Source organism: Eimeria necatrix, genomic scaffold, assembly GCF_000499385.1.
Source record: "Eimeria necatrix Houghton genomic scaffold, Enh_scaff81, whole genome shotgun sequence".
Taxonomy (NCBI): domain Eukaryota; phylum Apicomplexa; class Conoidasida; order Eucoccidiorida; family Eimeriidae; genus Eimeria; species Eimeria necatrix.
In genome coordinates, this window is record NW_013651762.1 from 1695 (window position 1) to 22618 (window position 20924).

The 20924-nt window shown below is 51.8% G+C and overlaps 6 protein-coding genes across 6 annotated transcripts; 3 read left to right on the forward strand and 3 right to left on the reverse strand.

Annotated features, from left to right (window-relative positions):
• Positions 1-487: 487 nt before the first annotated feature.
• ENH_00077970 (hypothetical protein, conserved) lies at positions 488-1111 on the forward strand (the record flags this gene model as incomplete). The annotated part of the gene is made up of 1 exon (XM_013577677.1): positions 488-1111. The coding sequence occupies one exon, from the start codon at positions 488-490 to the stop codon at positions 1109-1111; it is 624 nt and encodes a 207-aa protein (XP_013433131.1).
• Positions 1112-2826: 1715 nt separating this feature from the next.
• Positions 2827-5941, forward strand: ENH_00077980 (solute carrier family 13, putative; the record flags this gene model as incomplete). Its single annotated transcript, XM_013577678.1, has 3 exons — positions 2827-4635; positions 4862-5302; positions 5735-5941. 3 exons carry the CDS (start codon positions 2827-2829, stop codon positions 5939-5941), a joined length of 2457 nt encoding a protein of 818 aa, XP_013433132.1.
• Positions 5942-6937: 996 nt separating this feature from the next.
• ENH_00077990 (hypothetical protein, conserved) lies at positions 6938-7825 on the reverse strand (the record flags this gene model as incomplete). Its single annotated transcript, XM_013577679.1, has 1 exon — positions 6938-7825. One exon carries the CDS (start codon positions 7823-7825, stop codon positions 6938-6940), a length of 888 nt encoding a protein of 295 aa, XP_013433133.1.
• Positions 7826-9572: 1747 nt separating this feature from the next.
• Positions 9573-12043, reverse strand: ENH_00078000 (CAM kinase (incomplete catalytic triad), putative; the record flags this gene model as incomplete). Its single annotated transcript, XM_013577680.1, is given in 8 exon segments — positions 9573-9746; positions 9750-9897; positions 10101-10211; positions 10370-10542; positions 10896-11058; positions 11233-11402; positions 11616-11726; positions 11870-12043. Coding segments are annotated over 8 exon segments (1224 nt in total).
• A 1710-nt stretch (positions 12044-13753) lies between these two features.
• Positions 13754-16721, reverse strand: ENH_00078010 (ribonuclease hi large subunit, putative; the record flags this gene model as incomplete). The annotated part of the gene is made up of 9 exons (XM_013577681.1): positions 13754-13925; positions 14363-14486; positions 14600-14894; positions 15127-15204; positions 15535-15622; positions 15727-15780; positions 16041-16113; positions 16356-16460; positions 16661-16721. 9 exons carry the CDS (start codon positions 16719-16721, stop codon positions 13754-13756), a joined length of 1050 nt encoding a protein of 349 aa, XP_013433135.1.
• An 877-nt stretch (positions 16722-17598) lies between these two features.
• Positions 17599-19552, forward strand: ENH_00078020 (hypothetical protein, conserved; the record flags this gene model as incomplete). The annotated part of the gene is made up of 2 exons (XM_013577682.1): positions 17599-18685; positions 18885-19552. 2 exons carry the CDS (start codon positions 17599-17601, stop codon positions 19550-19552), a joined length of 1755 nt encoding a protein of 584 aa, XP_013433136.1.
• Between the last annotated feature and the right edge of the window lie 1372 nt (positions 19553-20924).

Genomic DNA, 20924 nt, shown 5'->3' on the forward strand with positions numbered 1-20924 from the left:
CTGCATATTCTTGCTTTTATCTCATCACTGAATTGTTTTTTTCACATTCAGTCTCATCTTTCCCAAACTCTTTCTCCGTAACCAGTTGAGGGGGCCTTCAACGCCTACAGCCTTTCTTATTGGAAGCGCCTAGCAAGGCCCTAAAGCAAAGTAGGCGAGCTAAGCAGCAACAGGGCTGTTTCAGCCCCCGCAGCAGCTGCAGGCAGCTGCAGCAGCAGCGCAGGAGCTGCAGCGGTTGCTGCAGCAACTGCGGCAAAAGCCTCTGCTGCTGCAGCAGCAAACTCAGCAACTGCTGCTGCATGACCTTCGTTTACACCTAGCAAAACACATGACCGCCATACAGCCAAGTTCAAAAAAGCAGTTAACAGGGCCAAAGCCCTGCAAGCGCCTTCTCCATCTCAGCTCCCCGAAGCTACGGTTTAGTATTTAGGGTTTAGGGTTTAGGGTTTAGGGTTTAGGGTTTATGGTTTAGGCAAAGGCTGTAGATATGGCGAAGTCGCCGTCAGATGGCCCCAGCAGCCGCCGCGTGGGCTTTGGGGCTTTTTGGCGCGAGCGGGTGGCGCCTTGCTTTGCGCTGCATGCAACCACGTGCTTGCCTCTTCTGAAGAAACGCAAGCAGCAGCAGCAGCAGCAGCAGCAGCAGCAGCAGCAGCAACAGGAGGAGGAGCAGCAGCAGCAGCCAGTCGCCCTTTTCACACATGCTGATGAAGCGTCCCACGCAGCGGGAAAGCGTGAGGCCGCAGCGCAAAAGGGCGCAAAGACAGTAGCAGCAGCAGCAACAGCAGCTGGGTCGCCTGCTGCAGCACGAAAAGGAGCAACAGCAGCAGCAGCTGCAGCAGGAGGGGGGGGCTCTGCTGCCTCTCCTGCTGCTTTGCCTGCCCTTACCGATGCGCAGCTGCAGCAGCAACTAAAGGAGCTGCGGCGATCCATAACCAGGTGGTCTACCAGACTTGCTGCTGCTCAGGCAGCAGCAGCAGCAGAGCTGCAGCAGCTGCTGCGGCGCGCAGAAGCAGCAGCATTTCTACAAAGCAAGAAGGAACAAGCAAACAACCCACCAACGAGCGCCCCTCTGCAACAAATGGCAGAAGCCAACTGCAGCAGCAGCAGCTAGTAGTGCTCTCCAGGGGCCCCTGTACTTCCCGTGTCTTCTCAAAGGGCCCCCAACGCTATTTGTTGCTGTTGAGGGCCCCATGGGGGGCCCCTAGTGCTCTTTCCAGGGGCCCCTGGCTCTCTTCGGGGCCCCCCAAAGTTTCCTCAGACCCAACATGGGGGCCCCAGGGGCTCTTGGGGGCCCCAGGGGCTCTTGGGGGCCCCCCGGGGGCCCCCTAGAGCTACAGGGGAAGCTGAAATGGGGCTGTGCATGCACTTGCTGCAGTTTGGGCTTCTGTTTTGTTGCTGGCTGATGCTTGGGGCTATAAATTCGAAATAGACTTTCCTGAAGTATTGAACTTGAAGAGTCAATTTTCTTGTTTTGCGCTGGAGAAAAGAAATGCAATAAACTTGAGCTGAGATCTTCACAGCCGTATAGCTGCAGAACAGAGAGACAGCCCGGGGGCTGTATGTACACCAGATGGCTCTGCCCCTGTCGGGCTGCATGCAGCAAATGCAGAAGCTGAAAAAAGATTTTGCAGCAGTTTCTGTTGCTGCTTTTGGCAAGCTAAGCAGCCAATAGTTCGCAGCTGCCTGCCTTTCCAGTTAAGCAGCTAATAAACACAATAATTAAATAAATAAATGTAAACTCCTTGTTCACAAAGATCACATATATGGTCTTGTTTGATGCAGGAGTTCTGCGTGAACAATATCTTGTGTCTTCATATTCTTGTGGATGCGGGAAAAGCCCCCAATTGTGTGCAGTGCCTTGCACTAGTGCTAAGTTGGAAAGGACAATATAAAGCTTTAGCAGCATTATGAGATTGTCTTTTTAAATGAAACATTTAATTTAACTTTTGTTCCCTTCGCCGCAGCAGCCTCGGTCGCTGTGCCTTCCGGGCTTCCAGCCACCTGGCGAGGACCGGAAGCAAGGAGGTCACCGAGAGGCTTCTGGGGCTCTTGAAAAGAATTATTAATTGCAAATATGTTTGAAATAAACAAAAACAAGATAAAGGATCTCCCAGTAGCCCTCTGCCTGTAGCTGGTCTCGCGCTGGGCTCTGGCTGATCTTTGCAGCCGCAGGGGCGGCGCGGCGGCGCACTGCAGCAGAGGCAGCCGCCCCAGTATAAAGCCTCCAATTTAAGAAGATATTAATTTAAAATGATTAAATTGGCTCTTTAGTTAGGTGCTTCTTGCTGATCATCGAGGCGTCGCATTAGGACAGCCGCAGCATGTGCAGCTCTGCGGACCAGTGGTCACTTGCTGCTGCTGCCTCCATCACACTGCAACACGTGCCCTGCGGCTAATTGGCGGCTTTTCTTTCATATTTTTAGCATTAACTGTCTTCAATATGAAGCTGAAATCAAAGAAGGCTGAATATTGAATAATTTCAGCCCCGTGGGAAGCCTGCATATGCGTGCAGCCGCAGCGGCGGCGTGGCGGCCCCCTCACAGCTCGTTGAGTGACTAGTCTGAATCCATTAAAGCAATACCCGGATTATTTTGTCTCTCTATCAATTTTACCAAACAAATTTAAGCATTTTTCATTGTTTTTGGCGAAAATTTTACCTTGGCTCGTCAAGACCGTCGGAAGAGGCCTAGGGTTCCGCACACCCGCCTGCAGCACGCGACCGCCAGCGCGGTGGCTGAGGGCTTCTCTGGGGCTTCAGCTGTTCCTGAAGGGTTCTAAATTAGTTCTTAGCCAAGCTGGAGCCTTATTTCATCTTTGAGCAGGAACATGAGCCAGCAGCAACAGCAGCAGCAGCTGCAGAACACGGCAAACTTGTTGCACTGGTCCCGATACAGCTCGAGTTCCGCTGAGCTCCCTCTGGAGGACGTGCCCCTCGAAAGTTCCTCCAGAGAAGAAACAGATCCAGCAGAAGCCCGGGAATGGGGCCCCGCGAGCCCCCTGGGGGCCTCCCCGGGGGCCCCGGGGGCCCCCGAGGCCCCCGGCGGGGCTGGCGAGCTGGCGCAAGACAGGCAGGATCTGCTGCCCGCGAAGCGGAGGGGGGGCTGGGCAGCTCTTAAAGTGCTGCAGGAGCTGCTGTCGGTGGCGGCGTTTCACCGGCAGCTGCTGCTGACGGTGTTTTGCTTCAGCTTCCCGTTGCTGCTGTTTGCGGGGTGGAGCTGCGCAGACAGCCGGGCGCGGTGTCTGTACGCCGTGGCCGTGATGGTCCTTTGCTGGCTCTCCAACTGCCTGGACCCCTACGCAGTGGCTTTGCTGCCTTTCGTGTTGTTTCCGGGGCTGCGGGTGGCCTCAGTGGGCCTGGTGGCTTCCTTTTACATGAACTCCGTCAGTTTCTTGATCTTCGGCTCCAGCATGATGGCTGCAGCGCTGCGGCGGGTCAAGCTGGACCTCGCTGCTGCCCGCTGGCTCGCCCGCATCTCCCCGCAGCACCCTGAGGACTTGGCCTTGTGTCTCATGTTGACTTGCTTTTCCATTTCCACTTGTCTCAGCAACACTGGCACTATGCTCATCTTCTGTCCCATCATTGACTTGCTCATAAGGGGGCTTCATCCCCGCACTTACGGGGGAGAGTCTTCGCCCGCAGACGGGGGGGGGCCAGCGCCGCAGCAGCAGCAGCAGCAGCGGCAGCAGCAGCGGCAGCAGCAGCAGCAGCAGCAGCAGCAGCAGGAGAGCGTGGACTCAGACTTGTCCCGCTGCGCGTCTGGGTCCAGAGGCAAAGTGAGCCCTCTGGACAATTGTCTTTGCGTTATTTCCGTCGCGCCGTCGACGGCCGTCACGGGCTCCTCCCCTGCTGCAGCAGCTTCCCCACCGCCGCAGCAGCAGGAAGCCAGTGGACCACTGGACCAGCAGCTCGAGGAGGAGATCCTGCACGAGCCCCCGAAGCTGCGGCGAATCCGCAACTTGCTGTTCATTGGCTGCGCCTACGCAGCCACGCTGGGGGGCTCAGCTACGGTGACAGGCTCCACAAGCAACGCCATATTTCTGGCAGTCCTCGATGCAATGTATGCCACTCTTCCTGCTGCTGCTGGGGCTGGGGGCCCCCAAGTGAACCCAGTGACTTACACAACGTGGCTGGTGGTTTCTTTGCCCTTAGCTCTTGTGCAGCTCTTCATGGTTTGGGCTTCTCTGTGTGCCCTCTGGACGGGCCCCAGGGCAACAAAGGCGGCTTTGGCGCGGCTCGCCTGTTGCTGCTGCAGGCCCCTAAAAGCAGCCCTTTGCTGCTGCTGCTGCTGCAAGTGGGCGCGCCCACGCCGCGCGAGCCGGGAGCTCAGCCCTGCTGCAGCTGCCCCGGGGGGCCCCGGGAGCCAGGGGGCCCCCGGAGGCACCAGGGGCCCCACAGGCGATCCATGCGCTGCAGAGCACGGGGAACTTTACTGGGGGCGCGTGTACGTGGTTGTGGCCTGGCTGCTGCTGGTCTGTTTGTGGCTGTCTCGAAAGACAATTGTGGCAGCAGTGCCAGGCTGGGGCACTCCTTGGGAAGGCTTCATAGATGATTCTTTCGCAGCTGTGGTGGTGCCTCTAGGCCTCTGGTTTGCACCCCTCTATCCTAGGCGCCCCAAGCCCTCTATTGCAAGAGCTGTGAGCCCGTAGTTGAAGCTTCAGCGCATGCACACTGCAAAATGCAAAAGAAAACTAGACCCTTTGAACAGATCGAAGGGCTGAAATGGAGGGCCACGACTCCTTTATACTTATATAAGCTGTGGGCACCCAGTAGTATACTTCTGATGCATATTCGGTTCGAAGCCGACGAGATCTCAAACCTTTCATGTTTCGTTTGCTGTTCTTGTTTGCAAACCTTATGCAGATTTCTGCCCCTGTGCGCTGGGCAAAAAGACAGCGAAGGGTCCGCTTTCCTGAGAATGATGCTGACGAGGCCCCTGCTGCTGCGGCTGCTGCTGCACCGCGCACTGCAGCAGCAACTCGAAAGCAGCCTGAGTTCGAAGGGATCCTCACGTTCTCAGTGGTTGAGAAGGAGATGGACTGGGGGCTGCTCTTCTTGCTGGGAAGCGGCTTCGTGGTGGCGTCTGTGTCCCATGTTTGTGGGCTCGATTTGGTTTTAATAGACTACATGGAGTTTCTGAAACAGCAGACCAAAGAAACCCAAGTTGCTTGCATTATGGCTATGGCAGCGCTCGTCACCCAGGTCACCAGCAACACGGCCACTGCCAGTATCATCATGCCTTTGCTTTCAACTGCTGCCAAAGGGCTGCAGGGGAACCCTTTGCTGCTGCTGCTTGCTGCAAACGTAAGAAATAAGATGATAAGCAATGACGTGAAAATACACGAAATGACTTAGGTGTGCACACTACTACCTACTACATGCGTGCTTACTTTGTACTGGGAATACAAATTTTCAAGAAAACCGTAAACGTTCAAGTAGCTCACGAGCACACATAGTCGAGATTCTAGTGCTAAAATGGCCCCCCACAAGGAGATGTGCTCAGTGATTCACCTACATGCTACGCTCATAAAACAGTACAGGTTTAGCTTCTGTAAGGCTTAACAGATTCTATTGCTGTTGAAGGGGTTTCCTCTGCAGTCTTGTGTTAGGTGCACGTTGTCACTCCGAAGCTGTATGAGCTTGGGTAAAGCATGCGATTGCGTGAGTAGGGCAGCTTGTAGCGAGTCCGCTTTTGCATAATGGTGTCTGCCTGTCTTCGTTTTTTTTGTTTTGCAGTTCGCGACCACGCTGGGCTTTCTGCTGCCCGTCAGCACGGCCTCCAACGCAGTCATAGTTCGATTCACGCGAATCGGAGTTTGGCAGTTCTTCCTCAGCGGCCTGTTGCCGCTGGTTCTTTGCCTCGGGGCAGCTTATGTGGCCAGCCTAACGTGGGTGGCTGCTGTGTTTCGGCTCAACAGTCCTTACCCCAGTAGCCCGCAGTGAGGAGCTGTACAAACACTCCGTGCGCCCATACATTGAAAGACTTCGTTAGAGCTATGGCGTGAGGGTGTATGTAGTAATTAACCGTCAGAGCTAGAAAGCTTGGACCTACCTGTGGGAAGGGCAAAATGCTTTATTTGAGACCAAGGGCGGGATTCGCCGTCGTTCAAAGTTAAGTTGCCTTTGAGGGGGAAAATAAACCTGAAACATGCGAGGTTTATGCGCATGCTTCTTTCTTATTTGATTCGACGCAGGTGTGAACCTGCTCTATACGGCAACATGTGAATGAAATTTTTTAGTGTGTTAGCATCTGTCTAGAAGCACCATGCTATTTGACCACTTCAGGTGCCCACTGCCTGCGAATTCCATTCGCTGCATGGCCAGCACCTCCACAAAGGCGCAGCCAGTGTAAAAAACTGACTGGCGGAGTTCCTCTCCGAGCTACCGTAGGCCACTCACCTCTACCCACAGAGGTTTTTTCTAGTTCCTGTCAGTACAATGCAAAGCGGTAGAATTGTGTCTGACCTGAAAACCCTGGGAGCGAATCCCAAGTGCCCAAAATATAGTAAAGTGCACTAACGAGCGGCCATATGGCAGCCCGGCAGTCAGCACCACTTGATATCATCCACTACCTATGTTTTGACAAGTATGGTAGCTCCAAAAATTCAGAAGTTCGTAGTTTTTTTTTAACCAAAAAAAGCACACTGTGTAGTAAGCGTGATCATCGGATACTACGCTGAATGGCATTAGCTGGTTCGCGCCCACGCGCCATGCAACAGAAGCTGCACGTCTTAAACGTTGTGCATTGTCTTTGCAAACAAATTGGCTCGCTCGCCCCTGAAGAGGCAGAAACAGCCCTACAAGGTGTCAGTTGAATGCAGTGGCACCGTGGAGTCAGCCCTGCAAGCGCCGCATTCCCAGCTGAGGCACAACAGTGCCAAGGGCGTGAGAGAAGGCTTCGGCTCTCGCTCCTTCTTGCTGTTGGCCGCTTGTCCTGTATTAATCCTTTAGATCAGAGCCAAATCTATCAACCAGTCTGTCCAGCTTCTGTCCGTACCAGTGTTGGAATCGCCGCCACATTCCAGGGTCTGGGGGTGGCTGAAGGCCCTCTTCTGCATTTTCTATGCCTTCACTAAATCTGTTTTCGTTCTTTGCCTGTATTTCTCTGAAATCTTGAATTTCTCTCTCGTACACATCTATATTGTTGTTGGCTTCTCTTTGTTTCTTTTCCTGGAGCTTCCTCTTCTCCTTTTCTTCTTTTTCCTTTTTGAAAGTTGGCACTTTCTCTACAAACTCAGTTATACTAGGCGTTGAGTCTTCCTCCTGCGGATTCAAAAGCGACGTATCCAGTTCAACTCCTTCCTCATCAGTTGTCACCACCGCCTGCCCGTCGTACAACATAGGGCTTTTGCTCCTAGAGCTTGATTGCGTGCCATCTGCATCGTTTGTTTGATTGCTTTCGCTTGGCTGTGGCTGGTCACCAGCCTTCACCCCTTCTTCCCTCTCCTGAAGGTCTTCCTCGTCCTCAAGAAGATCTAAGTCGTCCTCTGCAGCTCCTGCTACTGTGGGCTCCGCCTCCTTTTCCGCTGCCGTTCCGGTTGCCTCTGGTTCATCTAAGTCAATTAGCACCTGCTCATCGTCTCCCGACTCATCATCATCATCATAAGTGTCCCTTTTTCGTTTCTGCTGGTCTTTGGCGAGGTCACCCGCTGACGGTGCTTCGGATCCATCGTCATCAACGTTGTAGTCCTCTGCATCGAATACCTCATCTTCCTCCACCCTTGAGGCCTCACCCACCTCGGAAACATCTAAAGCAGAGGCCCAAGGGCGAATGAAGGCGTGAGAAACCGCCAGATTGGCTAAAAGCAGGTAGGCGAACTTTCGCATCTTGTCTGTTCGTCAAATAAACGTGCCCGCGGCTGCCGCGACTGAACCAAAGCCGCCGCTCAAACACTGAATTATGTATATACAGCCCTTCAACAGGTTTAACAAATCGAATTAAAATAAGTATAAAGGAAGGGAATTTCCGCAGCCGGCGCCGCGTCGCTCTGGACTCCACTGGAGCAGAAGGCTCGCTAGGTGCCCTGACCACTGTTGCAACAGCCGCCCTAAAGAATGTGACTACCACTAAATACTTCGCAATCAAAGTTAATTAAGCAAACCTGGGAAGATAGTAAGCTGAATTGGCACAACCAGGCTTAGTTCAGAAGCGGCTGCTGGTGGAGCCAGTTCTTGTCGATTCCGCACAGTGGTTGTACTGTTGAGCGAGAGCGAGTCACACCTAGAATGACCCCCGTAAGTGGTTACTATCTATGCATTCCACTGAGATTGCCTTTTTAGTGTATTTAGTCCTACTGAATTTGAATATGCTATTATTTCTCCTCCTCGCTGCCTCACTAGTGGTCAGAATGTGCAAGCCCTGCTAGTACAGAGCCATGCCACCTGCTTTTCCTCCGTTTTGCTCTTTGTACGCATTTCTCGTTCTTTTTACAGTACGTTTTAGCTAATGGTTCGGACAGGAAGCTTATGCTGAGCCCTTATCAATGCTTTAAGTCTCCCGGTCATGATTTACCTGGCGCTCCTCCACACAAACTTCTCCCCACGAACGGTCCCTTACACACCGAGCAATTCATTGCCAGTGAGCACAATACTCTACTATTGGCTCAGATCTAATCGCTTGCTCTTCCTGTCCTAGGCAAAGCTCCACTACACCACATTGCGAAAATGTGTTCGGTAACCGGAGGGAGGGCATGTACTATGTCCGTCCTAAAGCTTCGTACATCTAAAGAAGAAGTGACACCTTATAGGCCTTTCATTTCGACAAGTGTTTCCCAACACTCGCTTTTCTATGATTGCCCCAGTCCTGTCGACCCCCGCTCTTACCTAGCCAGCTGTTTCCGCCCAGGACATATACTTGCGTGTACTGCTCTCTCCCTTTTATAAACAGTCAGCTGAAAGTGCGTAATAGCAGTGCACACTTCAGAGAAATGTCAGCCGTAAAGCTGGACATGTCTAAAGGCCAAACGTATGCCTCCGCCTTCGTAGGCCCAGGCAAAGAAGAATACAAAGTGGTTGCGGCCGAGATCTGCTGCTCCTGTAAAACAAGAAAATACCGAGCTTGAGTGTCCCGCATTCCTTTTCTACAAAAGTTTATGCGTCTGGCTAAGTCGTTTAACACAGAGAATGCCCACAGTGGAAGGCTTCAGTGCACGCTGGGGTTCTAGAGTCCGTGTGTGCTGGTGAAGCAGCTCACAAAAATTTGATCACCATACTACTGTCACCGTCAATTGTAGTGTATAAAAATGATATAAATGCCATCTTCACTGCGAAGCTCAGGACACAGGACTGATGGCCTAGCCTCCTGCCTCGGCCTCGCCTTGCATCTCCAGCCCCAAGAAAATCGAAGTAATAGATTCCATCATCTCGCATCCACAAATCGATCTGAATCCCTTAAGATACGGAGAGATCCCTCGGGGGATGCGGAATAAGGTCCAATGATTAGGCTGCGGGACAAGGTCCAATGATCAGGCGGGAATGAAGCTACGGCAGACTGCTCTAATCATTTTTATGTCGCCGGCGGATGACCCGAAACATACGATGCCATGAGGACGCTTTGCTATGGTTGCTGTAGGGATCATCGAGCTTGGTGCAGCTTTCCTGCTGCTTCTGTAGGTAGGCAATGATGACCACAGAAGCACAACGCAGAAGCAGTGCACAGTGTCTGAGTTGGTACCTGGCCCTCATGCAGCACCAACTTGTTTGCTTTCGTGCTGTCTGCATCTATGTCTGCCTTCGTTTGTGTCTCTCGCTAGATGCGGCAAGGGAAGGAGCACTGTCGGTAAGCATGCCTTACAGACTCCGTCCCTTCTTCCCCGTCGTCGGAAGACGCCCTTACAAGACCCGACATGGTTGTCTTGGTACAGTCCTCAGATCCTTCCTCGTCCCTTTGTGTTATCCATCTATACACATGCATGTGCATCTGGACATAAAGTTTCGAGCTTAGGTACGGCGGCTGGTGTGCATCCAGGCTTCAAAGCGCAGAGCTGTGTTATCGTCAGGCTGCCTTCAGTTGTTTCCTCTTTAACACAACAAATCCTCGCGGTATCATCATGGCAGCACTAATTACGGTCGCAGCAAAAACAGCAGTGTTGTGGTGGCGTGCCTATGCTGGAGTGCCTCTTGCGCTGTGAGGCGTTTCTCCTGGTCGACCTCCAGTAACGCCGATACAAACTCGATTCCCAAACTCGAGGGCATGCTCGGACCAGCAAAGTAGCTGTAGACAAGACGCATGCACAAACCCAAACATAGCCCACCCTGTAGCTTCAGCTTCTGCATAAAACACTAGGCAACTGGACTGCGAGCGCCGACGGCTATGCTTCGTGCGGGGTGCAGAACGCAATGAACGCGTTATGTACAGTTCAGCTGACACACTTGACTTCGTTGTGGAGAATGCTTTTGCACACATGGAGAGAAGAGGGCCCTTGAAAGGGGTACCGCCCGTACAGCATGACGAACACAAGCACTCCCAGCGACCACATGTCCGCAGGGAAGGAATAGGAACGCCGGAGCATTTCGGGTGACAAGTAGTGGGGGGAGCCACATATCTGCATTAAGTGCAGGAATCCATACTCTAACACTGTATCTGAGCCTCGCGGCCTACAGGATGTTGCAAAAGGTGGCGTGCAGGTGGAGTGCACTCATAAAACATGAGTGTCGAAGTTCAACGCGCGTTTTAATCAACACTTGAGGCATTTGACTACAATGCGGCAAAAATGCAAGCCCCTTTTGCTCTCTCCACATTCATGCTCTGTAGAAGGAGCAGCTGAATGTTAATATCTGTATATGCAAGTGCCAAATGTGCGTGGTTCTTCGAAGCGCAGTCTGCCACGAAAGGCTCAAAGCTCCCTTAGCTGGCTGTGCGCCATGTCAGGTAGTGTTGTTATTTTCAATTCCCTACCTTTCGTAAAGGCGCAGAGGGATTAACTATGGCCGATATGCCGAAGTCAAGAAGAATGAGGCGCGCACTTTTGTCTTTGGTCTCAAACATGAAGTTTTCTGCCTTAATATCTCTGTGCATTATGTTCCGGGAATGTAGGTAAGCCAGCGCATCGAGCATTTGCCTGCAGGTCCACAAAGACGACAAGCTACTGTTACCAACTACTGTTACCAGTAGTGGCAGCCCGCAAGCGTATGGTGTGCAGTGCAGGGAAACGCGCGTATCGATCAACGACAATATCACTTCCAGCACAACGCCATTAACAGCATGCCATCGTAAACGATTCATTGCCCCACACCTGCAAAGAGAAGCGGCTGAAGCCTCATCAAGAAACTTCCTTTCGTAAATATGCTTGCCCAGTCCATTTCCCTCGCATTTCTCAAGTACGCAGTAAAAGTTTTGGTTGTCCTCATAATAGTCATGCAACTTGACTATATTTCGGTGGTCCGCTGCGGAGAGAATGGCTACCTGAAATGGTTGCAGGCCACAGCACAACACTCCGCACACTCTTAGGTGGTCAATACACTCATATGTACATGAAGAAAGAAATCCAGCATACTATTGCCCACCTATATGCAAACAGCTACATAGTTTTAGAGCATTATGTTTCCTTCTAGGCTGTAAGATTCAAAAGCGAACGGCTTGCTGAGACGTCGAAATCATCTCTCGCTATCCACTGACCTCGCTCATGAACCGCAACCGGCTAACAGCCTCTTTCCGAGTGCCTCTGCGTTGATGTAATATCTTTACCGCATAGTGTCGACCTGAGGAAGTGTCTACGCAGTCGTTAACCTGGGAAGAAGAACGAAACGCACCAAACGAGCGTAAAACATACCGACGTGCTACGCGCTCGGCGCGTCTATAGCAGCTCCATGAGCAATAGCGTCAGACCCCGCAGCTGCTGCAACAAGAGCAGCTTCTGGACATGTGCCTACTTTGCCGAAGGACCCGACGCCGATGGGCTTGCCTATGACAAACCTCTTTGACTTCGCCATGTTTGAGTCAACAGGGGAAAAACAGCTCAATAGTGAGCGAAGACGAACGCGCTTCTTTGCCGACGGGTGGGTTGCCCTCACTGAGGGGTCTTCGTTGGATGTAACGAGACCCATGCTTTCTGCGGCCTTTTCCAGCAGCGACTATCGTTAGGACACAAAGGCGTCCAAGACCACAAGGTACACACCTTCTTGTAATTGGTAGTTTATGATGCTGTTAGAGAAACAGCAAAAAAGAACCATTTGTTAGCGAAAATGCAGCACCAACACTCCTCATAACTTGTGCTGTGCCAAAGACAGAGGTTTAGGTTCTGTCCAGTAAGGTTAGAAGCGCCCATAAACGAGAAGGAAAAACAGCTTTCTGTTTGGGCACACACTACCTTTCCAAGACTCGAGCCCACTTTGCACTCTCAGTCTAAATCCCATCGTTAAGGAACAGCAGACGTGAAAAAGAGTTCCGGTGGGCTCCGTTCAGACGCTGCAGTATATGCTACAGTATCCGTCGCCGGTGACCTTGTAGAAACTGCTTCATTCACAAAATAACTGCGCATTGCATACAGCACTCATGCTAAGTCCGACAGATTTGTGAGGCAAAGAATATACCGACCAACTGTAGGAGTAGAGATCCAATGTGGAGACTCTCCAAAGGCAACTGCCGATTTGGTTTCCACAGGACCACATGCGCCCACACCGATTGATTCCCCCAAGCAGTCGAGAACAAAAAGCGAAGCACGGTCCTCAGCTCGAGCAAATGATCCTCGCTAATTACGAATATAGATTCCCGTTCCTTGAATATACCGTTATCTTGGGAAAGAAACCAGTTCTGGCGATGCGCATTGCAGACGAGAGACTAGGGCTCGCTGCCCACACACGCCCAATTATTGCACTAAACGCGCTTACACCTTGACGCCATGGGGCAAAACGATGGTCCAATTCGTGCCTACACTTCGGGATCTTGAAACAAGTTCAAACATCCACTTTAATATTTGACTTGCATGCACTCCAAGTACCGCTCAGCTGCCGTCATTGGAACAGTGGTCACTGGTGCTTCACGCTGCATGGCAAGCGGGGTCACCCCATGCATGAGGGGACTTAAACAATCAACAAATCAGTTTTATTTTTAAAAACCCAATGTCTCTCCTGCTGCAGCGTCTAATTAGAGTGAAGTAGCGCGCATAACACACGAAATAGCAACCGCTTGTGGCTCGATCACTAGCCCTCATTCGCCGGCACACGATCACACGTCTCGCAGCATCTGTGTAAACGCTAACATCACAGGAAAGCGTTGCATTTGTCCAAGGACAAGAACAGTTCCATCACCTCGTGGTAGTGAATCACAGGCAGCGTGAGAACTTGGACCGCTCCCCTCCAGGGCCACTCTCAGCAGCGCGTTGCTACAGATTCTCCATTCATCTGGGATATCGTTCTGTAGCCCGAAGGGTTTTACAGCAAACTCGCCCTCTAGCCAAAAGGGCGGGATTCTACTCATTCTACTCATCTTCTAATTACGTGCTTGCACAACACACCGCTCACCCACGAGGCAGATTTACTGCCAGTGGGCAAAGACAGCGCGGTTTGACGCTGAAGAAGTGGATTTTAGTGCATTCGCTTACGCGTCCTAATCGGCAGGGCAACAGTTATCTGAAACCTACGCAAGAAGGCGGCATGAAACAACATGCGCCTGGTGGAGCAACTGCCAGCATAGTGGAGGACCTAACTCGTTTCCGTTCTGGCCTCTTGTAGGTTCTGACAAACTGCGAGATTCTCTACATGACCTTTCCCTGGATGTTTCTCCAGGTAGTCGCTGCATGCCCAGAAGCCACTTGTTTAGAGGCGAGAAGCGGCAGTTATTAACTCAATTCTGTTTCGCACAAAGAACTTCGGTCTATCAATGACTGCCCCTGACTTCGGTTTCAGCTGAAAGAAGCTTGTTATCCGGCTTTGCTTTGCGGATGGAGTTTCGCCCTCCTGCCCTTCTTCATCCTCAACTTCTTCATACCTAAAAATCAAGAAAAGAATAAAGCGGTGGGTCACTGGACTATAATACGACGGCTTTCAAGCGGCTTGACGTAACGCATTACAAACTATTTGTGCAACTGCATGTGTTTAATGAGCCGTAACGCAAATCTCCAGCAAAACATAGAGTGCTGCTTGTCAGGTTCATCATTTCCTTGAGTGCTTCTGTCATGAGCGTCACTTGCTGCACAGTACTCCCTGAGCTGAAACCAAGATGTGATATTTCCTGGGTATTCTGTTCGGGACAGATAGGCCCTTGTGTAGCGGACACTTCGGTTTTGTGCTGTTGGCGAAGCTGTTTGTTCTTTGATCCCTCATTCGTTTATTACTCGCACTCGTCTGTCGTACACCTGTTTACTTCACTTGTGCACATCCTTGTCTGCCTCATCCCTGTTTGGCTCTTGATTATGTGATCCTCACCAAACTGTTGGCATCCCCTCCTTCTCAAACAGTTCTTTCGCTGTTTGCCAACTCCATCGGACTAACTCAGGGAAGCCGAAGACAGGGTCCATGTACTCCTTGAGAAATGTGATTGTCACCCGGTCTGCGAGACCAGCAGAAACAGAAGCTACTCAGTGCTCATGATATATTTTACACTTAGTACCTGGAAGAAATGGAAGAGAAAAACTGGATCCGCAGTTAAGTACAGCTGTGCACCCCCAGGGTAGCCGGTTCCGTAGACAGTCTCTTTGGCCACTTCTGGCTCGTCCTCAGATGCCTCAACCGGTGAGTTTTCAGCAACGGCAGCTGCATTCTCGCGCTTAGGCCGCTTGCTTTGCTGCAGTCGCTGCTCCTGCTGCAAGTTCTGCAGCTGCTGTAGCTGCAGTTGCTTGAGGCGTTTGTTGGGCCGCACTGGGGAAGGCCACAAACGAAGGGCTCTGTCGCGGGTGACCTTCGCAAGAATTGAAGCAGCACTGACAACAGGAAAAAGCGAGTCCGCCTTCTCCCTCACCTGTCCACAGGCCGCAGCAGGCAGCAGCCCTTTGACACTGTTACTGTGCTCCGCTTTCATGTGCTGGATATCTGGACCAACTTACAAAACAACCCACACGCTACAGGCTTCGCTAGGTGCCATTGTGCTGGGGCAAGGTGATACGATGATAGCCGTGACTTGCTGTTAAAACACGTGATGAAGATACAATGCTGAAGTGAATGCGAAGAGAGAAAGGCGCGACAGAACGCACTGTAATCTTCACTGAGGGGAACATGCGCTGCAGCTTCTTTTCGTATAGGTCTGCCTTGCCCACAGTGTCCACGAACACCTGAAGCCTCAAACACACCGCCCTGGCATGAGACAATGAAGACATAGTTTTGGGCCCCTTCAGCATCAAGATGCGCTTGTGAAACAAATTTCTGCTCCCTGTCCCTCGAAGTTAAACATGCATACGATTATACTAGTGTATTCTGATACTGGAGGTGTTCCACGTCGAAAGATCTCTGATACTGTGGCCCTCTCTACAGCTTTTGGCCAGGTGTGTACGCTTGCTTTCCTGTATTCGTATGACTAACAAAATTGGGCATCCTAGATAAAGTTAGCTCTGCGCTTATATAGGTTGCAGATCAATAGCAGAGGATGCCGGGTGTCTTTCTACCTGTGTAACCCGCACGCCCTCCTTGCACACCGCCGCGATGAGGTCCGCCGCAGCGTCATGTGAAATGTCATTCAGGCTCACTTTTCGCCTGAAGATAAAATAAAGCTTGGACCCTAAACTGAAAGCATTTTAAGCTGAATTCCAGCTGGTACCCGTTTCCCCCTATAAAATGCGTATGTGTGAGTGGCCGACTTGCGTAGCATTTTCGCGCTGATCTCCTGAGGAGAGATTGAGTGAATTCTCCACCTGCGCATTTCAGAAATGTAAACTAGACTAAGCGGAGATACATTGGGCGAACAGCACACAAGGGCCTTCCGATTTCCAATTCTAGATGTGTGCTGCAATGTCTTGGCTCCGCGTAGTCGCGCTGCCGACTATGTTCGTTTTAAGATGCCACGTCCTCATATCCGCTCATGTTTTTCGTTTTGGAAAAAGGAACCAGCAAGTACAGCTACGCTATTGGGGCAAAACGCAAGTGAGGGGGATAATAATTTAGCCACAGGTACCCGAAGGCATCCTTTTGCTTCATAAAAGCCTCAAACGCCGCCTCCCGCTGTTCCTCCGTCAGCTTCTTTGAATCTACACGCAAAACCAAAAGCACATGAGCTAAATGCTGATGTTTCACAAAATAGGAACGGCGCCTGTGCCCCGAAAGGACACGTGCAGCCAGAAGCAGCAGCTGCACGCAAACAATCTCGCCAATACCATGCATTTAGCGTGTGCTGTAGCTACCTTAAGGCGCCCAGAGACCGAACGACCACCCATAACACTTTTAAACAGCACCAACAACGGAAGAGTAGCTACAGCAGGGCTAGTCTCACCGTCAACCTTCATGGCTTTGAGATTTTCTAGTTCGTCTGGCGGACAGTAAAAGCACGCGTACACCATCGCCCCCAGAACGCAACCTCTTCCAGCCTCGTCTATGCCTAAGGAATATATGGAGAAGAAGTGACGGTGAGCCAAAGTCAACGTTGATAAATAAACAGGTGCAGAGGTACATAAATGAATGACTAATTTTGGTACGACGACGGGGAATGCTGCCACGAGAGTGACAGGCGCGGGGATTATAACACCATGAGCAGGCATATCAGGCTTGAGATGAAATAAAAGAACAGACGGCTCCTACCGAGGAAGACCTCCTTGCCTCCACAGGCAGTAAAGTTCGACTCATAATTCCCCTCAAACATATTCGGGCTCAGTTCTCACGTCAGATAGGCAGCAAAAGGGTCGCAGTGGTCTGAATAATATCCATCAAATGCCTACACACGTATGCGCAGACACGTAAACACACAGAGCATCGTATGCAGCGCAACCGGGCCCCACACTTCACAGACCTCAAAAAGTCCCCCTGTAGGAAACACCTGACAGATACCCGACACCCATGCCAGTATGAGGCCTGCCTGCCTGGTGAGTCCTGCAGGGTCTAAACCTGCCTGGGAGATACAGGGATAGGAAGTGGTCAGTGGCTTTCGCTGTTACTAGTGCTGCCTGGGCAAAGAAGGTGGCGATAGAGTTAGGAGAAAAGACAGCAAGGGGCCAAACAATGATGCGACGCCGCTCATGAAGTTTGATTATGGAAAAAAAGCAAGTAAATGGTAAATCGATGACCCGGAGACAAACGTGAAAAACAACAACCCCACCAAACAGTCTCTAGGGCCGCCATTCGTCGTAGCTCTACTTAGGACCGTCGGCCGCTTAGACTTCGGCGACTGCATTTCCATAAGCTTCCAGTTTAAGAGTCCTAATTCATATTTTGAAGACAGTTGAATATGGTTTTTTTCATTTCCTCGACAAGAGGGCACATATGGCAGCATTGGGCTCTCTGGCGAGACTAGAGCATTTGTATCCAGTCGTGTCTTCAGTGCTCTTGTTATCTTCCCCCACCTTCCTTGTTTTGAACAAGACAAAGAGAAAGTGACAGCAGCCCAGAGGCCGCAGGGCCGATTTTATCTGTTCCGAGCTTCCTCCCTTTCCGTGAGGCCTCAATGTCCCGTATGTCTGCGGCGAGTTTTGGGCAGGTTCTGCCTTCGGTCTTCGGAATTGACTCACACTGAGTCCATCAATATGGTAACCGCGGCAATTAAGCGTAGTATGCCTCCTCATCAAACCAGACTCCACGCTCCCCTATGCCCGACAAGGAGCCGCAGAGTGCTGCTTTGCGGTAGTGATGCTTTTGTTAATATTGAACTCAAGAGGGCCACACTGCTGCTGGCCCTCCCGGGAACTCCCTACGCAGCCATCCGCACCATAGCGAGAGGCTCGCGCTTGTTAGGGGTGGAGTCCAATCTCCTTAGGCTGCTGAGGTCTGCTGCTGCGTCCTCAACGACAACTTCCCCTCTTTTCAGGCAAGACCCTCACAAAGGCGACCCAGATACTGGCACTCCCAGCAAGACGTCAAACAACGCGTCAAACAAAGATACCGCCGGCCCGTCCGCCGAGGATCTCACCCGCTTTAGGGCTAGAGCCTGGAAGGACCTGAGGAATCTGCTACGCTTGAGCCACTTCTATGCCTTTTCACCGGCCGAGTCAGAAGTAAAAGCACAGACTGAAACAGCAGCAGGAGATGCGCCTCTGCTGCCTGAGGGAGTAGAATTGGCGGTGACGATGATGCTAACCTCCCGCACGCTTCCAGAAATACTGGCGGCTTTGGGTCTGCCACAGCGTTCGCCAGAGGCATCTGAGGCCTCTTCAGCAGCAGAAGAAACGCCTTGCTACGAGCCTAGTTCTGCGACAGAAAAGAATGGCAGCCTTTCCTCCCTCAACCTCTTGATGCTCGCTGAGCCTCTTCTGCCTTCACCAGCCATTTGCAGCAGCCCACCAGCGACACCACCGGCGCAGGAGGGATCGCACGACCAGCAGCTGCAGCGGCAAGCACTTGACCAAAACTTAAGTGGCGTACCAGAGTCACAACTTCAAGGATCCTCTAGCAACTGTGCTGGCAACGCCAGAGCCGCCACCACTTCCACTGCAAGTATCCGGTGGTGCAACGTCTTGCTGCTCCCCCACCACGGCCGTGCCAAGCCCAGTGTGAAATCGACGGACTGGGCGTTGGAACGGCAAAGCTTGTTGAGAGAGGCTCAGCTAGCGTCGGCAGAGATTGGTAGGCCCATTGAGGAGGTTATCCTTGAGAACGAAGGGTCTCTCCTTGAAGGTACGAACACTTTGGATGGTACACTCAGCGCTTGAGCCACACGCCGCTGCGGGTGTTCCTGGTGCTGCGGCTGCTGTGCGGTGGTGTTGCTGCTCTTGCAGGTGCTGTTACCGCGTGCTTTCCTTTTGAGCAGAGCCTCTCCCGCAGCAGTTACTATTGTTCATGTAGCTTCTGTGGCGTTTGTTTTTGGTGTCTCCAGGGTGTAGCAGTAATCTTCTGGTGTACTCGACAGCTCGAGGCTGTGTGCTGACAGCTCCAGACTCTCTTTGCCTCCCAGGATCTACAAGAGGCTTGGTTATTAGGGCACTAGCAGCTGAAGGGATAGACACCGTGTACGAGACACCCAAATGGGAGCGAAGGGAAACAGAGCGCTGGGAGGCAGCCTGGATTTCCTCCGCCAGCAGACTTTTGCTGCCTGTTCGGTCCATGTTAAGGCCATGGCAGCAGCAGCAGCACGGGAAACAGCAGCAGCACGAGCAACAGCAGCAGCACGAGCAACAGCAAAAGCACGAGCAACAGCAAAAGCAGCACGAACAGCAGCAGCACCGGCCGCAGGCCGCCTGGATAGTCCAACGGTCTCCCTCGAGTATGAACACCCGCGTATTCTGGCTGCAAATGCTCGACTCAACACCCCAGGATGATCCCATAGGACACAAGCAAAAGCAGCAGCAGCTAGAGCAGCAACAGCTAGAGCAGCAGCCCCAGCATAGCCTTCACGTGCCGTGTAGCGAGCAGCCGTTGGGAAGGGGCGCTGTTGCAGAGTTCGAAGAGACCCTTTTTGATGTCGGTCCTCAGTCCCTTGCAGCTCGGGCCGCAGAGTGGACGAAGAAGCTAGCGGAAGCAGAGGCAGAACCTGTCTTCCCCTGACAGTAGCCTGTTGGCTACGGTATTGCTGCTGCGAAGGCGCAGCAGAACCAGCAGCTTTGCAGTAGTGCACTTCTGCGTCAACATGACGCCGCTACGTGTTATGTTGAAAGGAAAAGGCGCTGTGGGGAAGATAGTTGGGGTCTGGCAAGCCAGCAGGACAAAAACTGCTGCAGGAGGAGCATCAGCAGGAGCTGCTGCTTCCACTGCTCCTGTATAGCGAAATGGCAACATTTGGTCTGTCTGCATCGCCTCATACTGCGTGGCTCATTGTACGCAACTTCTATGTGCAAATAAATTCAATTCGAGCAGGCGACGTGCTGCCGCTTTCGAAGGTATTGACCTTAGCATCTACCGAGTGGCACACATAAAGGTACGCGGCCAAGCTTTCCAAGATAGTTTTCTTCCAGTACTTTGCCAGTGATGTGCAATGCACTTTCCCTAGTCAGGCAACAAGTGTTTTGTACGTATGCCTATACTATTGGCTGGATTGCGGGGTCACAAGCTGCTGTAACAGATTCACGAGTGATTAACGAGGTCCTCTCTTTCCTTCTTTCTGCTTAAACTGCATTATATTTCACGCCTTAGATAGTAAAGGAACCCAAATTAGAACGCTTGAGCATGCATATTAATTAAAGCCCCCTTCATGCGTCTCTTCTCGACACTCAGCATCTGTAGTACTCAAGGGGCCAGCGATTAAGCAGCAGCCGTAGTGCGAACACGGCAAAACTGAGGCTCACGGCTGACTGAGCCTCACATCGTCCCCAGCGGTAACCGTAGCAGCAGCGGGGATTCATGCTGACCGCGCCACCTCTGTTGGCCTAGAAATGTCCACGAAACAAAATCTAGCATGGAGCTCTGTGCATTTGGTAATCCTCCACGTTGTGCAGTTCTGCTGCTGCCGTGACCATTGAGAGTACTGGCAGGCTTGAGAATGCTCCAGTTCAGTGCATTTCATATTATTCTTATCAACTGTAGCGCTAAGAGTCGTTCTAAACAGTCCCTGGACACATATATCATTGAGTAAAAGTCTGCGTGAATGCTAGACATTAAGTTCAAGCCACGAGTACATAAAGCCCTTTGTTAGGGCCTACAAACAGATAGTCTATCTATTCAGCAACTCTGGTGTTCAGGGCAACCGAGTACGCACTTTGGTGCAAGCCTGATTGTGCTGCGTCGAGACCTGCCACCGTTAGGCCGCAGAGGCACTGCTTCCCTGGTCCAATAAGTGCTCTGGCAAGTACGAGTTCTGTAGATACATAACTAGATCCAGAGAGATAGGGGTAGTGCCCCGAGTGATAGAAGTCTTCATCGAACCCTGTGGCCCCGCCGGCAGAAGGCGATGTACTGCACTTTTGCTCAAACTTTATTCATT